Genomic DNA, 20,133 nt, shown 5'->3' on the forward strand with positions numbered 1-20,133 from the left:
GATTCAGGAAAGATTCATCAATAGATACTAAAATTAATGGATGAAAATCTGAGGAGTAACAGATGTTTATATAGTCTCAAAGTATTTCCCAAGACATTTATTACAAAGAGGAAAGAAAGAGACTTACTTGTGAAGAAACCTGTTTGATACAACCTTCCCTCAAATCACCAAAGCTAGTACTACCGGCAGGGGGTCACAGAGATAGCACGCGCTGGCTACCTGTGCCATGCGCTGCAAAGGGCACAGTGCTTCCGTGCCATTCCTGCCAAAAGTACACAACCTGAATCCAATCATGACCACACACCAGATGCGCCCAAACCAAGGAACACAACACAAAAAAGAAAACGGTCTGTACTCTTCAAAAATATCTGTCTTCAAATACAGAATTCCAGATTAAAGGAAACTAAAGAGACAGGGACAACTCATGATTCCGAATTTTCTTTTGACATTAAGAATATTATCAGCCCTGGCTGGGGGGGCTCAGTAGATTGAGCACTGGCCTCTGGAAACAAAGGGCTGCTGATTCAATTCCCATCAGGGAGAGCACCTGCCTGGATTGCAGGCCATGTTCCCTAGTAGGGGGTACACGAGCCGCAACTACACACTGATGTTTCCCTCACTCCCACTCTTCCCCTCTGTCTAAAAATAAATAAAGTCTTTAAAAAACATATTATCAGAATGAGTGATGAAATCTGAATAAAGCCTGTGATTACACAACAGTATTCTGTCAAAGTCAATTTCCTCATTTTGATCATTTTAGTGTGGCTATGTAACCATACTAAAATGTGTGGTTATTCTTACTAAATACACACAATAGAGTATGTAGTGGTAAAGAAGTATCATATCTACAAAGTGCTTTCTAACAGTTTAGTAAAAAAATATTTATGTATAGAAACAAAAGAGGACAATCAGATACAGCAAAAAAAGTTAAGAACTAAAGAATCTGAATAAAGAGTGTATATGGGAATTCTGTGTACCATTCTAACTCTTCTGTAAATCTGAAATTCTGTAAAAAATGTTTTTAAAAATAATTTTAAGACATATCTGAAAGCAACAAGCAGATCTTGCTAGGATCCTTATTTAAACAAACCAGTAACATTTAGTGATAATTAGAGAAATCTGAACATGGACTAATTTTTAGATACTGAGGGGTTATTATATTAGGAGACTATGAAACCATGATTATAAAAAAATATTGTCTAGAGATGAATACTGGAGTATCTAGGAGCTGAAATGTCATGATACTTGATTTCTTTAGTTTAAGTAAAACAAAAAAGGCAAATACAGCAAAATAGCATTAAAACTCTAGATGATTGGGTATGTGACTCTCCTCAGTCTTATGGAAGCTGGCAAATTTATATTTTTAACTGTTTTTAAAAAGAGATTAATCTCCATTCTTCTGTGGGTTAAAGAACTTGAAAATTAAATTGTACAGATCAGATTTTTATTAGGCAATCTACCTGTAGGGCAGGCAGGAAGATTACAAGTTCAAAAGGTAAAGATGAAGATCAAAGAGTGAAATAACTCAAGCTCCATAAAGGAACTGCACACTGGATGTCTGTCCATTCAGAACTGAGAGGTTTGCTGCACCGACCACTATTTGGCAGCCAGTGGTCACACACGCAGGTGTTTAATTTTATTAAGTAAATAAAATTTAAATTCAGTTCCTCAGTTACTAGTTGCATTTCAAGTACTCAACAGCCTCCTGTAACTACCACCCTGGAAGGTACTGAAGGCTCAGAATATAGAACATTACTATCACTACACACTTCTACTGGAGAACACTGTTTTCTGAATTTTGGGTGGGAGGGGATCCAACCAGGAGAAAAGAAAAACTTCTTTAACTTTAAACTCTGGCAAAATATACAAAGAACAGCTGATTTAGAGACACACTCATACAAGGATTTCGGATAAGACAGGAAGAACAACAACAACAAAAAGAACTTTTAGGTCTCAGAGTCCAGATATTTGCAGAAGGCTTAGAGAAAAAAATCTGCAAAGTTCAGTGCTAGCAAAAGGAAGATCCTAAGAAAAACTCCTCAGTATGGGTGCCTCTTTCCTCTAAAAAAAAATCATTAAATATTCAAAAATCAGGTCCAGGGACTGAGCTGGACTGAGAACGTGCAGATGTAATAAGATGCAATTTCTTCTAAGAACATTACAAAGCGGGGCGGGGGGGGGGGTTGGCGCAAAGCTACAATTGCCTCAATTTCTAAGGTGTTCATCAATATCATAAAGCTTTGGGGGGAAGAATATACAACTGTAAGATGATTTTCCTATTTCAAAAATGGTTTGTATGAAAGAAGACTATATTAAGATCAAAGAAATATGGTAAAAAATTTTACCTCCAACAATATTAGATTCAGAAATCTAAGTTAAATGCTCATCAGTTTTTAACTCTTTAAGCTTTGTCCTTCCTGTCTTGGTTTTGAAACTGTTCTTGGCTTTACTGTCAATATGGCAAACACAAAGAGAGAAAGCGTCCATCTTTGCTTAAGGAGAAGCACAGAATACCTGGGTGTTGCATGAAAGTGAGTTAACATACAGCAAACAGAGCAGTGTGGGGCACATAGCACTCTGTATTTTAGGGATTTCTGTCCTTTTACAGTTAGTATGTAGCTCTGGGGCTTTGGTATCATGACATATCCTAGAAGACTAGCTCTGATGTCATGCTTCTGACAACACACCATCAAAAGTAGGGCAGGCCAATTTGCTTTGTTCAAAACATATGTCACTAGAGACATATGTCTTTATGTCTAGTGACACCAGAAGAGGTTTCATACATCAAGGAATCAGGAAACCTAGCGATGGTAAGTCAGAACATTAGGGCACATCAGTGATCTAACAATAAAAATATTGTTAAAGGGACTGAATGAAAATTAGCATAAAACAATACAATCAAGTAAAACCACAGTATTTTTCGGTATCCAATTCTTTGACTATCTAAAGACTCTCCATTAGTACAATCTCTAGCTCAGCAATCAATCACTGTTGTGCTTATGCCTACAAACATCACATAGTTAAAGCAGTAATAGGTTTGCTCTGAGCCTACTAATTTCAACCAGCAGTTCTTACATCTGATCCAATAGGATCACTCACAGGAAAGCAGACTTTTTTATAAGCATACCGGGACAGTTTGCTTCCAAATAAATAAGTAGTAAACTCAGAACAACTCATTTACCAGCTGTATCAGCTGAAAATCAGAACACATCAAAACTTGTTGTTTATGCCAGCATTACTAAGGACTTATGTTTCACAATTAGTGCTTGGCTTTACACTTTCCAGATCCTTCCTCCTTTTCTCATCTGAATTAGGATGAAAAGGAAGTACATATGAGCTACTGTATTTCAAATGAAGCTGTTCTGTAAATGCCCTACGTATAATCCTATTTCAGTTATTTATGTAAATGAATCTAGTATTTTGATAAAGATTTAATAGGTATTACCACCGCAGAGTTAAGTCAACAATTTTAGAAAGACCTGCTGATACCTGGATGCCAGCCAAGACAGATATTTTTAAGTTAAATGCCTCAAGATTTGGTTAACTTCCTATCCCAAATATTTCACTCATCATAATTTCCTTTAAAAGTTCCCAATATCCTCTACCTTCACTAGTATTAATCACAGTGAAAAAATACGCTCACAGTAGTTACTTCAATAAGCCCTTCCAGGAAATTAGCAGAATGTCACGTAACAACTGCAGTTGCTGTCTTCTACAGGAAATAAAGAAAAATGCTGAAAACGCAGCATTCCTTTGGTTCTTCCATCGACAGGATACCCACCATTGTTTTCTGTGTGCTCTGTATTTCAAGCAACAAATACATATGCCTTTAATCCTTGCTGACTCCACACTTACACATACAGATTTGTTTATACTCCTTGATGGTCTGAGGCAAGGCAACCCCCTGCCTCTTAGAATTCTTGACTCTGGTCATTCAATTCAAGTTGTTAATATATTCAGGAAGAAACCACACAGTTGGAGACAGGGACTGAAGGCTATTAGCTTTCAGTAAACTACCAGCAGACTTTTCAAAGAGAATTTTTCCTTCCTGTAACTAACTATTGACTAGAAATTTTAAAAACTTGAAATGTGACTCATTCTTAGAAAAATACTAATTTGTAAGTAGATGAAATATTACATATCAATTTTAGCCAAGCTGCAGGAAAATGAATACAGGGGAGTTTTTATGCCCCAAATCTTACAGATGGGTGTGACTCTCCAAGGTCATGCCTTTTCCTGGATAAAATCCACTCAGTGGGCACAGAGCACCTGAGTGCTACCACAGGTTATCACAGGTGTGTCTGCTTGCTAAGAGTAGGGGATGCGGGTTAAGGACAGAATCTATCTAAACCTTCCTTTCAAAGAACCAGAAATGAGGCTTACTTTGTGGGTTCAAGATTATAATACTTAGTGCTGACGTAACATAAATATCTTTAAAGGATGATCTGAATGTCATCCTGGGCAGATAGCAAGGGCATGGTTTCCTGTAATAACAACTAAAATATCTGGTCAGTTTCTCTACTGTTAAAACTGTAAAGGTCCCAAAGAAAACTTCATCCTGTGACACAATGTACAGACTTCACAAAACGTTATTTTAAGTGGGAACGCAGTGATTCAGCCCAGCCTCATCAATGACATGCACATATGTTTCTAGCAGGTACTTACTTACAGAGCCGCTAGGAAATCAGACATCATGCTCTGCTGCTCATTCTCCTGGTTGGTTCAGTCATTTAAAGCGTGATCAGAACTCAAGTGCGACAAATTACAAGTCCAGAACCATTTCATTTTAGATCTGAGTCAATGGAATGCTTGCTTGTGAACATAAATGCCAAAAGTTTCGAGTTCAATCGAGTAAATGAAGTAACAGCATGAACACTTACCAACTATCTCAAAAATCACTTTATATTAAATTCAGGGAGTTTAAAACAACATCAAAATGGTTAAATGACTACAACTTATTTTCTATTAACACGTACTGAGATTTGGCAGCTTAATATCCATGTAGTATTTTATAACCTGTTATTTAAGTACAACTTTTATATTAAATTGTCTCCTTTGTTTACTTTGTGTGAACTGTAAGTTTGTCATTACTACTGAGGGACAACCTACAGGGGGGAGAATAGGTTTCAATTTTTTTAAAATTTATTTATCTTTAGAGGGGAAGAGAAGGAGAGAAATATCAATGTATGGTTGCTTCTCCTGAGTCCCCTTGCTGGGAACTGGCCTGCAACCCAGGCATGTGCCCTAACTGGGAATCGAACCATGATTGTGTGGTTCGCAGGCCCGCGCTCAATCCACTGAGCTACCAGCCAGGGCTGAGAACAGGTTTCAGACTCAGAGAGATTTGAGGGCACAATACATAGCCCTTCCTCTAAAAAGAAAATAACTTTCCATCATCTCAAAACCCTATAATGTTTCACTGTTAAAAACTAAGTAAGATTGGCTTGATTTTTTTGATCAGGAAAAGGGTGTGCCCTGAACACTTGTAGATTTCCTTTTTAATAATACATGGTCCTAAAACTTCTCCAGCCTATCTCAAAACACCAAATCCTTTCATCTTCTTTCTTTCATGTCAGGAAAGTTTTCCTCCACTGTCTGAAAAGAGCTTCCATTCCAATTATTTTGGTTTTGTATTTAATCCTGTAATTTCCCTCTAAATTTAAAATCTTAAAAAAAAATCAAGTTAATCTTTCACATTGCAGATTTCCACAAGGGCAATTCTGCTTCTAACTTCCTTCAGCATCAATTGTTTCTGTACATGTTCTGTTCTTTCACCTCTTTGTGGGTCTGCTTATATTTTATCAAGTGTTTTTTGCATGCCACAAATGATGCCAACCGTTTTTCAAAGTTTTCTTCCAGTTCTAGTAGGAGAAAAAACTTTTAAGGTATTTTCTCCAGTCTCTTCCTAGTTCTGTAGTACTTTTTCCAATAATCACACATTTAAACAATTACCAAGCAGCTGGTGTGTGCTAGACACTATATTAATACACAGAATTCTGCAGCAAATATGGTCTCTTCTAGTTATGGCATTAACAGGCATGCAGCAATTACAACAGGGCCTTGAGGTTACAGGGATGCATGCCCAGCCCAGATATATGTGGTATCTCCAAAAAAAATGCAAATGCATCTAAAGTAGGGATGCATACACAATTTAAGGAAAGGCAGGGCTACTAAGCTTAGGAAAAAACAGAGAACTAAAAAATATCATATATACCCAAAAATATCATGAATACCCAAATATCATATCATATATTTTAGGGTATTCATTTCCCAAGTAGTCTCCCATCCAAGTACTAACCAGGCCCGACCCTGCTTAGCTTCCGAGATCAGACGAGATCGGGCGCGTTCAGGGTGGTATGGCCGTAGACCATTTCCCAAGTAGTCTATTCTCCAAACAGCTTCCCCTACCTCCCCCAAAAAACCCTCTGGACAAGTGTTGAAGAGAATGCTAAAATAACTGGACCTCTCATAAATTGCTGATGGACACATAAAATGATGCAGCTGCTACAAAAAATAATTGGGCAGCCCCTCAAAAAGTTAAAACATACAATTACCTCATGACCCAGCAATTTCACTCCTAGGTACATATCCAAAAGAACTGAAAAACGGGTATTCAAACCAAAACGTGTACATTCGTGTTCATTGCAGCACTATTCACAATAGCCAATAGATGGAGAGAACCCAAATATCCATCAGCTGGTGAAAGAATAAAATGTGCTATATCCATTCCACAAGGTATTATTCAGCCATGAAGGAATGAAGTACTGATACACAGTACAACATGGATGAACCTCAAACATCATGCTTAGTGAAAGAAGTTAGAGATATATTGTATTATTTCATTTATAGAAACAGGTAAATCCAGAGAGAGAAAGCACATTAGTAGTTGTCAGGGGATAGAGGGAGTGAGGAAGGACTGCTTAATGGCTCTGGGGTTTCTAGATACAGGTGATGGTTGTACAACACTGTGAATGTACTAAATACCCCTAATTTGTTCACTTTAAAATGATTAATTTTAAGTTATGTGAATTTACCTCAATTTAAAAAGGCTTTTAGTCCCATTAAAGTATAAACTCCTAGGAATTATATATGTGTAATATATTTTTAAGTAGTCACTTTACTTAGTTTATGTAGATATTTAAAATGATAAAATAATTAATTTGGAAACGTTTTTCTACTCTTCACCTTTCAGAAACCATTCTATTTAGACTCATAGGCATTTTTTTACATCGGTGTCTTCACCAGCACTGGAAAGTCATCACCATTCTATGAGTTTTTGTTGTTAATCCATTATGGTGCAACCATGGGAACTTTATAACATGCCTTGAATTTCTACTTGCATATTACGAAAGTTGTTTCCATTTGCTTGGATTATGATCTCTAGGAACACCCCCCTAAGGGATTGCTTTTTGAGGAATATTTAAAACGTTTGCTTGTAACATCCAACAGTTATAATTGTGAGGCCATACAGAGAGGAATAATTATCAGATGTGTTAAATTTACCTCTTACCAATCCAGACGATTTCAAATAATGAGATCCATCCAAAGTCATCTCTTTGTCAAGGTGAGTGTGTATGGACAGTCTTTGGTTTTACTCTGTCTACTTTGGGGGTTATTATTGCCATTATTGATTTTGAGAGAGAGGAAGGGGGAAAGAGAGAGAACCATAGATTTGTTGTTCCACTCACTTATGCATTCATTGGTTGATTCTTGTATGTGCCCTGCCCAAAGACAACTCACAGCCTAGGCATATAGGGACAATGCTCTGACCAACTGAGCTACCCCGTCAGGCCCTTGGTGGTTTGTAGCCCTCTTTCTTAGATGAGCAGCTAATCAGAAATAGATGAAAGCAACTCTCAACCCAATTCCAATTTTGCATCTATTAAGATCCCCACAATTTCAATTGAGGGGAGTTATCAAAAACTGCAACGCCAGGACCCTCAGTGTGAGAGCCCTTCCTTTTCCTACTCCAGAAATGGACTAGATACTGAAAATGAGAAGGAGGAAAGAGTCTGGTATAAAACTTCCATAACTAGGTAGGTGGTGGCTTTTTCCTTTAGCATGGCACATAGGTTCAACTCAACTGGATAAAGGGAGACACTCCTCCAGTGCAGAATAAATTAATCTAGTAAATGAGGTAGTTGAGAAAAGCTAAAAAGACAGAGCTTGGATTAAATATCTGAGACATTTTCCACAACAGCACACTGCAAAATGTAAAACATTTTAATGTGATGCAAAGATTTTATTGCACTCATTTCCTATTCTCTCAGCTATACACTTTAAAATCTGATTTACTTAATTTGAACTTAAAGAAATGTCCTTATTTACCCAATGACTCAGAACAGGAAGTACTAATATTACAATACTTGGATGTTCTGCTTCCCAAGCACAATCCTACAAGTTTGTAATCATTTCCCCTCAACGGTTATGCTAGTCAAACTGAGCAAGCATGTTCTACTCCCACTTTCCTCCTCCCTAAGCACAATTAGCTTCCTATAGTTCTATTCAACTTTTACATTAATATAAACACAAAAGAATGCATAATACAGTAAAATAGAAAGCAGAAGTTTCCTGCTTTCACAAGTGGCTGGAACACATTCATTCTCTTGTCATCAAGGAAATATCTACAGAGAAGTTTAAGAAGTTCAGCCTTATGAACAGGATATAGATAATCCTGGTTCCAAGTAAATCATCTGACCCCAATCATTCTGCACAATTTTCTAGTGGGAACATGGGTAAAGCCCTTTAAAAACATGATCTAAATAATTGTTTAAGGCATGAAAAAAAATCAAAAGTGGGCTCACTGGCCCTTACTTTTCAAACATAAAAACTACTGACCTAAAAATAAACTACTAGTAGAATGTATACAATCAAAGACCACAGTATATAAACAAACTGTGGTGTACTTTGTGATTCAAATTACACAGATCATTCACCAAAGGAGGCAAGGTACAACCCTGGAGAGGGCAAGTACTAGTCTGACAACCCACTCGTTAGCTGTGTGACTCTGCGAAGTAACTGCTTGTTTCCTCACCTGCAAATTCTAACTCTACCTACCTGAAAGGACTATCTTGCTATTGAAATGAGAGCATAAACATAAAACATTTCGGGGTGTTCTTGGAACACAGTAGGTAAACAGCTATTTATTTTGATCTTGTGGATTTCAGGGCAATTAAGATTTGATGGATATTATTCCCACTAAACTAGGACAAAATATCTGAAATCATGTCTTTCATAATACAAAAGACACAAAATCCAAGTCTGACAGATGGGTTCTGCATAATACATTCAGCTCCGAACCTGCTGCCATCCTACTGAGTTAAGAGCATTAGCCACAGACACTTGGCGGGGATGGAGGCAGGAAGTTTACCTAGAGCTATAAACTTTGCCATGATTTACAAATTGATTTATGTAGTTTTTGGTGTGTGTGGCATGCATGTAAATGATTTAGAGAAATGGTCTCATTTTAATATATAGGACTAAAGTCTCTCTCAGCTGTGAACTCATTTCCCCTCTAAATGAGCACATGTACTTCAACACTACCATCTCATAGAAGGGCATATATAACAAAAACAAAAGCCTGACTAACATCCCACAAAATACCCCAACTGGTGGGCATTTTATCAGATATGGTTAGGTGTGTCACGTATTTCTGACCAAGAAACACGAATTTAAAATGTACCAATGGTACATAACGAGTGTTCATGGCATGTAGTACAAGATTTAAAAATTCTTTCTTTTGGGCATAGTTTCAGAGCAGGATCAGTTTTGTATCATTAATATCTGTATTAAATTCTGAACAACATCAAACATTCGGAAACTGTATGTGGACAGCCTTTGTCAACTTCAACGCAAGCACAACTGTAGGAAGCTGCACTCAATCTTATTCACCGCTCTGTTCCTAAGTTAACATAGTTGTTGACAAATGATAAATACTCAGATATGAGATGGATATGCCAAATATTTATGAACCATAAAAATCTAGGTATGCAAATTAAAGATTGAGTCACTGGTTCCAAGATACCCGAATAAAATGTACAGGACACAAATTATATATCTAACAATGAAGGCTCCGAAAGTGCTACACCAAAACACTTTTCACACACGATCTCAGACCTTTACAGAAACTTTGTGAGGCAGTTACGCCTAGTTCACACAGAAGAAACGAGAGGTTAGTCTTAACCTGCAGTCTCCAACAGTGTAACCATATTTCATAAGCCGTATGTGGTACTGAGCACCTGAAATGTGGTTACTGTGACTGAATTTATTTTAAAATTTAAATTAATTAAAATTAAAGTTACTGATGGTCAATTATTTATGGAAAACTTAAGCATGCTTGGAAAAACCTAGGTTCAAAAATCTGCTTTTCCAACTGTAAATTTTATACATGCTAAATACATATAAAATATTTCCAATGAAAACAGGGTCGGAATTGAGATATGCTCTAAGTGTAAAATACACATCAGATTCTGAAAATTCAGTGGCTTCCCCCCAAAATGAATGTAAAATGTCTCATTTGAAAATTTTATACTGACTACAGGTTGAAATTGTATTATTTTGGGTATACTGAGTTACATGAACATACTAAATTATTTCCACCTGTTTTTGACTTTTCATATGGCTACTGAAAAATGTAAAATTACATACATGGCTCTTAGTATTTTTCTATTGGACAACACTGGTCTTGACAACTCCCAAGCCCCCGTTCTCTCTACTATACTACATCATTAGACTCATTCTAAACCAGTATAGAAACCACTTCGTAGAACAAAGCCCAACCCAAAAAGGCATACTAAAATACTGTATAACTTCTCTTAAGGCCAACCATTCCTCTTTTTTGAACTAGTCTGTCAGTAAACCTAGGTTCAAATCCCATTCTGACACTGTGTTTGAGTCTCACTTTCTTCAACTGTTGAAGAAGGACATCAGGAGCCCTGACTGGATAGCTTAGTTGGTTAGGTCATTGTCCTAATACGCCAAGGTTGCAGGTTTGATCTCTGCTCAGGGCACATATAGGAATCAACCAATGAATGCGTGAATAGCTGGAGCAACAAATCCATGTTTCTTTCTCTAAAATCACTTTTTAAAAATTAGAAAAAAAATGTCAGAGGATTAAATGAAGACCTGAAACTAGCCAACCACATTCATAAGATACAGCAGGCTCTCATAAGAAATCTGCTGCTCCCTCCATTCATTAGTCATTGTTCATCATCACCACGTCCCCAAGAAACAGTATTTAACTAACACTTTCAAACAATGTTTTAATTTTAGCTAACAAAAATGTTCTAAACAAATAAATGTGGGTGGTCAGATAAATCTTTCTCACAAAGCACATCGGTATGGCCTATAATTGTGCAGCCCCATGTCACAGTCAAGACTCATGTGGCTATTTACATTTAAATTAGCTTAAAAGAGCTAAAAGACTGTTTTCCTCAGTCACACCAACCACATTTCAAGTGTTCAACATCCCTATGTAACTAGTACAAGTTTTCATTATGGAAGAAAATTCTAATAAACAGTAACCCTCAAAAAGCAAAAACCACATTGATAACAGTGACAGAAAAAAAAAAAAACATCTTGTGAAACATAATTCAGTAACATAGGCTGAGGTTCCTGAAATCAGTATTTGGTATTTTACTGCATACTAAAATGAACATGACTGAGGTTCCACAGACACACACAGACAGACACACACACACACACACACACACACACACACACGGTTCCATGTCTTAAATTATTTCCTAAGAATAAAAGCAGGGTCACTAGAATTAGCCACACCCCTTTAAGCTGAGTAAATTGACCATTAGGAAAATTCTGAAAAACCTGATACATCTTAAACCTGGAAGCTATTCCCAGGGTAGACTGCAGCATAATTCCAGGCAGGTGCCTCTCTCAGGCAGTACAGGTAAGCATATAGCATATCCCGGCCATACTTAGCATTGCTTTCTCTCTGCAAACCAAAACCATAGCAGGAACTCCTAACTCACAGCACAATCCCAGGCCCATTTATGGATTAAGGGGAAAAGAACAGGGTGGGGGGATTTTTTAATTGCAGGCCCAAGGAACCTGGGATACAGTACAATGTATCAATTGGCATAAAGATATAGCCCATAATGTGCCAAGCATTGAGAATTGCAGACAACATTTTATACGTATAGCCTAGGAATTTTCCCCCCAGAATCTGCAACTCTTTAACGTCTTGCTCAAGCAAGCATTCATCTATTGACTCCTATCAGCCTAAACATCCTAAAAAAAGAAAAAAGGAAAAAAACCTTTATAACTTAAACTGTTAATATTCATTTACTGTATAGTCCCAAACCCCAATCACAGATCCTTCAGCTGGCCAAAATTATTACATGTTATAAAAATTAATTCATATACAGTTCACCTTCCAAAGCTTTCACAAGCTAACTCTACATTCAAGTTCCTCAATTCTTGTTCCTAATTTTTCTCCTAAGTATTCAGGGTGTTTCCTGCTTCTTAGCTAACTGTCAGGGACTCAAAGGTCCCAGACCTAAAATGCCAATTAAAATAATCCCTCTTAATTTTTAAAATGGAGGGGATAAAAATTGAGGAGATATATATACACACCTTGGAAAAGGTTGGCAATTGGGGCTTTGCACAATTAGTCATTATCAATTGCAGCAGCAATTTTCAACACTTTTCATCTCATGGCACACATAAACTAATTACTAAAATTCCACAGCACACCAAAAAATATCATTTTCACTGATCTGACAAAAAATAGTATAATGCTGATTTATTCACACTGGACTGCTATTGTTGCATTGGCCACTGTCATGTTTTTCTATGACAAGCTAAAGGAAACAAGGTCAGTGCCCCTAACAAAATAAGTATTGCATGTTTTAAAAATTCTTGTGGCACATCAGGTGAAAATCACTGAGCTGGAGCATACAGTCACAACAGCAAGCTTAAAGTTCAGGTATGGCACATTACTCCAAAATATGGATGATTGAATTCTTCAAGTGTAATTGGAAAGCTGCTTTACACTCAACTCTACAAATTATTTGAGAAGAAATGGTTTCACTCTAGTATATGCAGAAATTCTGAATCCCTCAGAAGTCAGATGCGTATTAAGTCTGTCTTCAATTAGTGACAAGGTTGGATTCCAATCTTTGGGATTATTTAGCAATTCTTATTTCCTCTTTAATAGAAATGAAAAGCTATTACCCAAACCACCACTAGTCAAGAAATGAGATTTACTAATGTTTTACCTCTGTCTTACAAACAGCAATTATACCTGCTTCTTGTGAACGATTTTACAAACACCGGTCTGCAGAAAGATTATGCATTAGATGCACGGTAGTGTGAGAAGCCTGTGTTTTCCTCCACACCCAAGGAGTTTGTTCTCCTAACATCCCACATCTATTCACACCACACTTTAACAAAAGTAACCATAGTAATTAAAACTTTAGATTAAGCATAAATAACTTCTATTTTTGCTCCTTAACCTTTTTTAACCTATTGTAAAAGTGTTCCATCACTTCAGATGAATGATCTGAAAACCACAGATGGTTGAGGGAAAAAAGAGCATTACCTAACTCATTTTGAGTAAAAAATATTCATTATATTTTGAGATTTAAAGAAAAAGGATTTCTTGATGATGTAAGCAAAGGTGATAATACCTGTAAAAATATATAAAATTATGTTACTGAAAGTCTGAATAGTAAATCTTTCTATTAATGAGAATCCTTTATGCACATTAACACCAGTAAGAGAAAGTAAATAAAATTAACCTTCAGGGGTAAAATGTCCAAAAGGTCACTAATATTAGTGTCATGTCAAACCATAGCATCTTTTATCATGAAATTAGCCTTTCAGAAGATTGAGCTGAGGCAGGCCCCTTGAAGAGATATTTGAGAAGAAAATTAATATGAATAAATTATTTCAGCCAAAGTGAAACCAAGACTGGTGAACAAAACATCGTAAGATCAGGAAAGACTTAATTCAGTCAAGCCCTCCAACGATCACCTGTCTGGGCCCTCCATGGCATGCTGCCAGGTAAGACAGTATGTTGCCTACAGGATAATGCACCACGGGGAAAAATTCTAGAACCTACTAAAAGGAAACCAATTACAGACCAAATAACCTTGTAGGATATCTCAGAGCAGGTGTGCTCTATCCCCAGGGCTCGGTTCAATTCCAGGCAACCTTGAGGGAGGGAGGTACTCACGCCCACAACTGCTGAACTCCAGCAGACCCCAAGATAAACCTCTGAATAACTCTTTTCTACCTTCTAGGACTAAACAGGGGATAAGAACCACATCATCCCAAAGAAATCAAAAAAGAAGAAAATAAGCGAGCTCTTCTAGGGACCTTGACCCCACAGCACTCTGAGAGTGACACCGCCCTGAGAAACACGTTCCCCTATTCTATCCTCCCTCGGTTTCTTCAGTGACCTGATCCTACTGTCTCGGGAAAGGCCAGAGGCAAACCACTGGCGTCCCCCGCACCGCCCCCCCAACTCGGGGAAAGAGGCGTTTTTCTCAGTTGAGAGCCGCTAGAGGGGAGGAAAAAGGTTGCTCCTCCCCAACCCACCCGCCCCACAACTCCTGGATGCAGACACGAGTGGAGAAAGGGAACAGAAGAGCAATGGGAGGTGACAGCCCTACAATGGCCTAAGCGATGAGAGCCTTGCTCCGGAAGAAACGGGGAAGAAACGCGGGAGAATCCCCCTCTAACCCTCGACCTACCAAAATGAATGAACTGATAAAACTGGCGGGGGGGGAGGGTTAGTATGCGCAGTTCTTGCAACCCTGGAAGAGAAGATAGAAAGGCCCTGGAACCCTGGGCTGGCCCCGCTGCCCTTTGCACCTCGACTCTCGTCCTTTCCATCCAAGCCCCACACCATCTAACCATTTAAGCTTTCCAAGATAGTGCCGCCATCCACCTCGTACCCCAGACACCAATCCCCCCCCCCCTCCGATCCTGCTCTTTGCTTGGGTCCATACTACAGCCTTTCCTTCTTACTACCCTCTCCACAACCCTCACTAGCCCTGGCCGAGCCGCACCTGGAGATGCTCCTGAAAACGAATTGGCAGAATCTGGGCCATGGCGCTGTCGGGGGTATGGTCTCCTCCTGTCACTGGGGCTGCGGGGCAGTGGCTGCCCGGGCTCTCCAAGGGAGAGGAGGAGAAAAGGGAGCGGGTAGGCTGGGCTCGGCAGGATACTCTCCGGGGACGCAGGAAACTGGCAGGCAGACGAAAGAGCTCGGGTCGGGGGCGGAGGCTCCAGGGTCCGGGAGAGCCGCAATGGCGGAACCGGGCGCAGCGCAGACTCCGGAAACGGCTGAGCCCTGCGGAGGGATCCCGACGACAGAACTCCGCCCAAGTCACTTCACCCCTCTCCGTCTTATGTACCCTTCCACAGAGTGCCGCGGTACGACGAGCGCAGGAATTCGGGACGCAGTGCGTTCAAAGCTTAGCTTATTGCTGCGAGGGTAATCAGAGGAAGCGAAGGGACTACTTTTTTGGACTCATCACTTTCCCCAGCTCCTGCTTTTCCCTCCCTCCTCCCCACTTTTTCTTTCTTTTTTTTTTTTTTTTTTGCATTTTGCCACATCATGCGACTTGGGGTAGACTACGCCACTTCCGTGGGCGCTTTAGGTCCCACCCACGTACTTCCGGGTGCACGTGATGCTGGTCAGGAAGGTCGGTAGAGCGCTGCCAGAATGCAGAACGAGTTTTAGGGAAACGTGGAGTTTCTCAGGATTGCGGTGGCTATTGGGCTGCCTTGAGGGATGGCGGTGGTGTTCCCTTCTCATGTGGGCCCTGCCAATTTAAACTGAGGCCCTTAGGAAGAGGACCTGGCGTGGGCAGATGGGCCCAACCTCCCGCCCTCTCTGTGACTCAGGGAAACGGCCTCCCTGCAGAGCGCTCCCCTAGCAGCTGGCTGCAGCACTCCTCCCCCGCCTAGTTTCATATAGTGGGTGTTTTCTTACACTGCCGGGAGGGGGAATGAATTGGGGTTTAAAATCCTCCCTGCCCTTACGAACGCCCTTGTGACGGTTGGAGAGCTGACTCTTCGGTTCTAACTAGAGCTATCAGTTTCTTCGGGTGTTACTTAAATAATTGTCTCACAGGGCAGTGAAAGCCATTTCTGAGATATCTCATGCTGGCCTTGTGATAGCTTTTCTTAAACATTTCTTGCGGACATTTTGACGGATGATATGTATGTCGGTCTAGCTTAATTATAAATTTGGTGTTAAAAGGAGTATCATAGATACACTAAAGAATTAGACCAAAATTGTAGCAGGAGGATTTTGGATGGGGGCTCACATCAAGTAATAAGTCTCAAAGCTCTAGGTAAAAGGTTAAGGGTGTTTTGTAAAACATTAAGGTTCTTCCTTGGTGTGACTAACGTACACTCTTGGAGAAAAGGACTAACCATTGGCGGGACCGCCTGCACACTGTTGCGAAGTGTTGGGCGTGTAACTATTGAAAAGCTAGAGAGTCTGTTGCACCTTTTAAGAGCATTAAGGTATCAATGGTAATCATCTATTATGATTACGGAAAGTACCATCCCGGATACTTTCTTGCTAAATTAGAAGATGTAGTATGTCATAAATACAAATACAAATACAATAAAAGATAGCATTTAGTTCTGTGCCTTTCACTTTCATGAGATGTGATTATTTTTCCAAAAGTAGAAAGGTCTTGAGGAAAAACTCAGATACACAGTGATTATTTTTAGTGTCCTTTCCAGCTACATGTAAAACCCTATTAGGTGTAGAGTAATTTTGTCTGTTAAGCAGTTTTGCCTGGAGAAGTTTGCTGAATCATTTAAATTGCTTTTAATGTTTTTCCCAAAACATACCACACATACTGGGGATGAGAGAAGAATCTTTGCAGGTAAGAAAACAAAGACAGAATGTTCCGCAAAGAAAAGCCGTACCACCATATCGTAAGAGTGAATACTTATGTTTGGCAAAATTTCATCCTGTTGTTAGTTTTGTTAAACTAAATAGGTGAAGATACTGTGTATTTTGAAACATTTAAAATGACCTTTCTAATATCAAGTTTAATAGTAGCTGCTTTCAAACCTTTCTGGAAATAGACAAAATCTGAATTACAAATCAAAAGGAGTTACTCTTTTATTACAGTAAAAGTACTAGCTTAATTAGCATTTCCAATCTCAGATTCTGGAGTTTAAGAGTTATATCATGAATGAGCCACAGAAATTTTCTTTATAATATCGTATTTTTCAAACTATAAGACGCACTCCCCTGCCCAATTTGGGAATAATGGTGGTTAATGCTGCTGTTGAGTTCTGTGAAATACTATGTTATTTATGTTATTAAGTATTTTACCGCATCTTTTGCTTAAAAAAAAATTTCCCCCTCCAAAACCTAGATGCGTCATATGGTCTGAAAAATACGGTACTTGTTTTCATACAGACCTATAATTTTACGTACATTTAGAATCCCTAGAGCAATTGATTTTAGCTTGAGTATTTGGTGTGGAATATCTAACCAAAAGTGTGCTGAGGTTGTGTTAAAGTAACTTGCTGTGTTACACAGAAATCTAAGGAATACATTGTTTTCAGAAATCATTTGGAGAGAAGAGATCACAATATACCAGCTCATTCTGAACTGTATCCTTCAAATCAATAAATACAAAATTTTTAAGACAAAAAAGTTGGTCCAGACCAGATGATAAAAATCTAAAAACCAAACCTGTGGCTTCTAAAAAGCAGTAATTTTGGCTGAAGCAATAAAAGAGGTTTGCATGGTAGTATGCCCTTCTTGCTAATGGTGTGGGGGGAACAGTATCAGTTCTTGGTTTAGAAGCCCCAGAGGCTGAGTCACTGTTGTCACCTGAGCAGTAACTGAATAACTTTAAGGTATTACCATAAAACGAAAACAGAAGAAGATAACATAATAAATCAGAAACAAATGCTGTGGGGTTTTTCCCCCGATGATAAAGTCTTTTTATAAGCCCACCATGGCCAGGTAGCTCAGTTGGTTAGAGCATCATCTGATACACCAAGGTTGCAGGTTCGATCTCTGGTCAGGGCACGTACAAGCTACCAATGAATGCATAAATAAAGTGGAACAACAAAGCAATGTTTCTCTCACATACATACATGCATGTATAGTAAACTACTACTAAAAATGTATCATCATCCTGGCTTTTGGTTTCAGAAAATATGTTATTGAAGTAGCCATGTTTATTAAATAAATGGTCAAGTTTGTTCAGTTTGAAGCTATTTTTTTTAGCTTCAGAATGTTCAATAGTAGGGTCATTAGTGTGGGCTGCATGCTATTTTGAGGAGTGCCAGTTTCTCAAAACCTATAGGAGAAAACTTTATTGTGCCCCTATGTTACGTTTTATACCAGTAACAATGATTTATATATATCTCCAACAATAGTGACACCTCAGGAAAACTTTTCATTGTGTAAGATTCCTCTGTTCATCTTCAAGCAACCCCAGAATCAAGGGCCCTGCCTTTAACTTGACCTTTTAAAAACAATGTAAATTAGCTGCATTGCAAAAGCCAAAGAGCAAGGGCAGTTCTCAAACACTGAGATTACTATTAAAGCCGACTTTAACTGTAATATATTACGGTTCAGTCCACTGAACCTACCAAATATTTAAAATTCATATTTTAATGAAACCAAGCAGGATATAATGTGGCATCACCCAAGTAAGATAAGTGGTTTTGACATTTAAACAGCAGCTGAGGGCCACTGGGAAGAATCCCAGAAGAATTAAAGAGCAGCACACATCCAACACCCAGTAAGTGGCTCGGGTATTAGTCACCACGATCGGCCCACTTTATTTGGGGCCTGTACAAGGCACTGATTCTAGGTGCCTTGTGTTGCTCACCCAAAAAGTAGCACAACCTTATGCTAAGTGAAAAAAGCCAGTCAGAGAAAGACAAATTCCATATGATTTCAACTCATAGGTGGACTCTAATGCTCAAACTGAACTAATAAGCAAAACAGAGACAGACTCATGGATAGAAAACAGGCTGTCAGCTCTGCCAGGGGTGGGGTGAGGGGGAGGGATCAAGCAAAAAAGAACTAGAACTCACAAGAGTGTGGCAGTCAGAGGGGGGAGAGTGGTGGGTGGGGATGGACGAGTATATAAGGAGGATAAATAGTAGTGGAAAAATACAATAAAAAACTATTAAAAAATAAATACAAGGCATTTATTGTATTCTTTTTTTAGAATATGGACCTAAACTTAAACTCAATCATCATTCACTCAGGCTTGTCCTATACCTAATTTACATGGACAAGTTTTATAATGTATCATGGATGGCTGTAAGATCTAGTGAATCTTTATTGTGTCAGGACTGAGCACGTTCCCAGTGAATAGCCCTGTGGGAATACAATCTGAAATCTAATTATATTATTATAGTCCCCTCCCTCCCATGTTTTCTAAAGATTAAATCAGATCCCAGCAGAGGAATGAAGTGGCTCATAACATTACCTTAAAAAGTCATCTCAGAAAAGTCAGTTCAAATATAGTGATACACAGGGCATTGTGGACAGAAAAAATCCAGGAGAGTTATAACCCTGTTGATCAGTCAGGAGTCAGATGCCACATCACAACATCCTTTTTCACGTCCAAAACACAAAGTCAAAAAAAGCATTGAGAGATTCTACAGAATGAAGGGGCAATGAGAGGGTCCAGGTGTGGAAATGGTTGTTATGGGCTATTTTTTTCTCTTCTCTAAATATGTATACATGCCTTTCCCTTCCTAGAATTATTACTGCCTCCAATCCAAGACAAGGCACGACCCACAAACATGTTCTTTGAGTAGTCGTAACGAATTGTCACATTTCAGGGACAGTGCTACCAGCAGCAGTGCACACATGCAGACTCGTTACAGTAGTGAACTCTGCAAGACAGAATGGTTAAGGACTAAAATTTGGTAAAGAATTTTGGTTAACTCAATAAAAACAAAGTTTCAAGAAAATATAATCTAATTTACTTGGTGGACAAACACTTTTCAATACATACAATGAAAAATTACTCAGTATTAAAAATCTTTTGAATATTTAAAAAAATGTTCTATATGGGGAGAGCAATTCTGAATCTTAAAAAGCCCTGAAGTTCATCACTGTGACGCTTTTGTGTATCCGCAAATGTAGTCTGATCT

General features: G+C 38.7%; 1 protein-coding gene and 1 pseudogene across 4 annotated transcripts in view; both read right to left on the reverse strand.

Annotated features, from left to right (window-relative positions):
• Positions 1-15,455, reverse strand: part of CLTC (clathrin heavy chain) — a 61,833-nt gene extending 46,378 nt beyond the window's left edge. The window contains exon 1 of one of the 4 annotated variants that reach the window (XM_037070284.1): positions 15,036-15,455. In XM_037070284.1, coding sequence (XP_036926179.1) covers positions 15,036-15,077 — 42 coding nt within the window. In that variant the 5' untranslated portion in view covers positions 15,078-15,455. The remainder of the gene's footprint in view (positions 1-15,035) is intronic. The other 3 variants (XM_037070285.1, XM_037070286.1, XM_037070287.1) reach the window with 3 other exon arrangements.
• On the reverse strand, positions 6,252-6,368 carry LOC119003807 (uncharacterized; annotated as a pseudogene).
• Positions 15,456-20,133: the final 4,678 nt, after the last annotated feature.

The sequence above is a fragment of the Sturnira hondurensis genome, unplaced genomic scaffold, assembly GCF_014824575.4.
Source record: "Sturnira hondurensis isolate 20B ecotype Veracruz unplaced genomic scaffold, ASM1482457v3 Scaffold0018728, whole genome shotgun sequence".
Lineage (NCBI taxonomy): Eukaryota > Metazoa > Chordata > Mammalia > Chiroptera > Phyllostomidae > Sturnira > Sturnira hondurensis.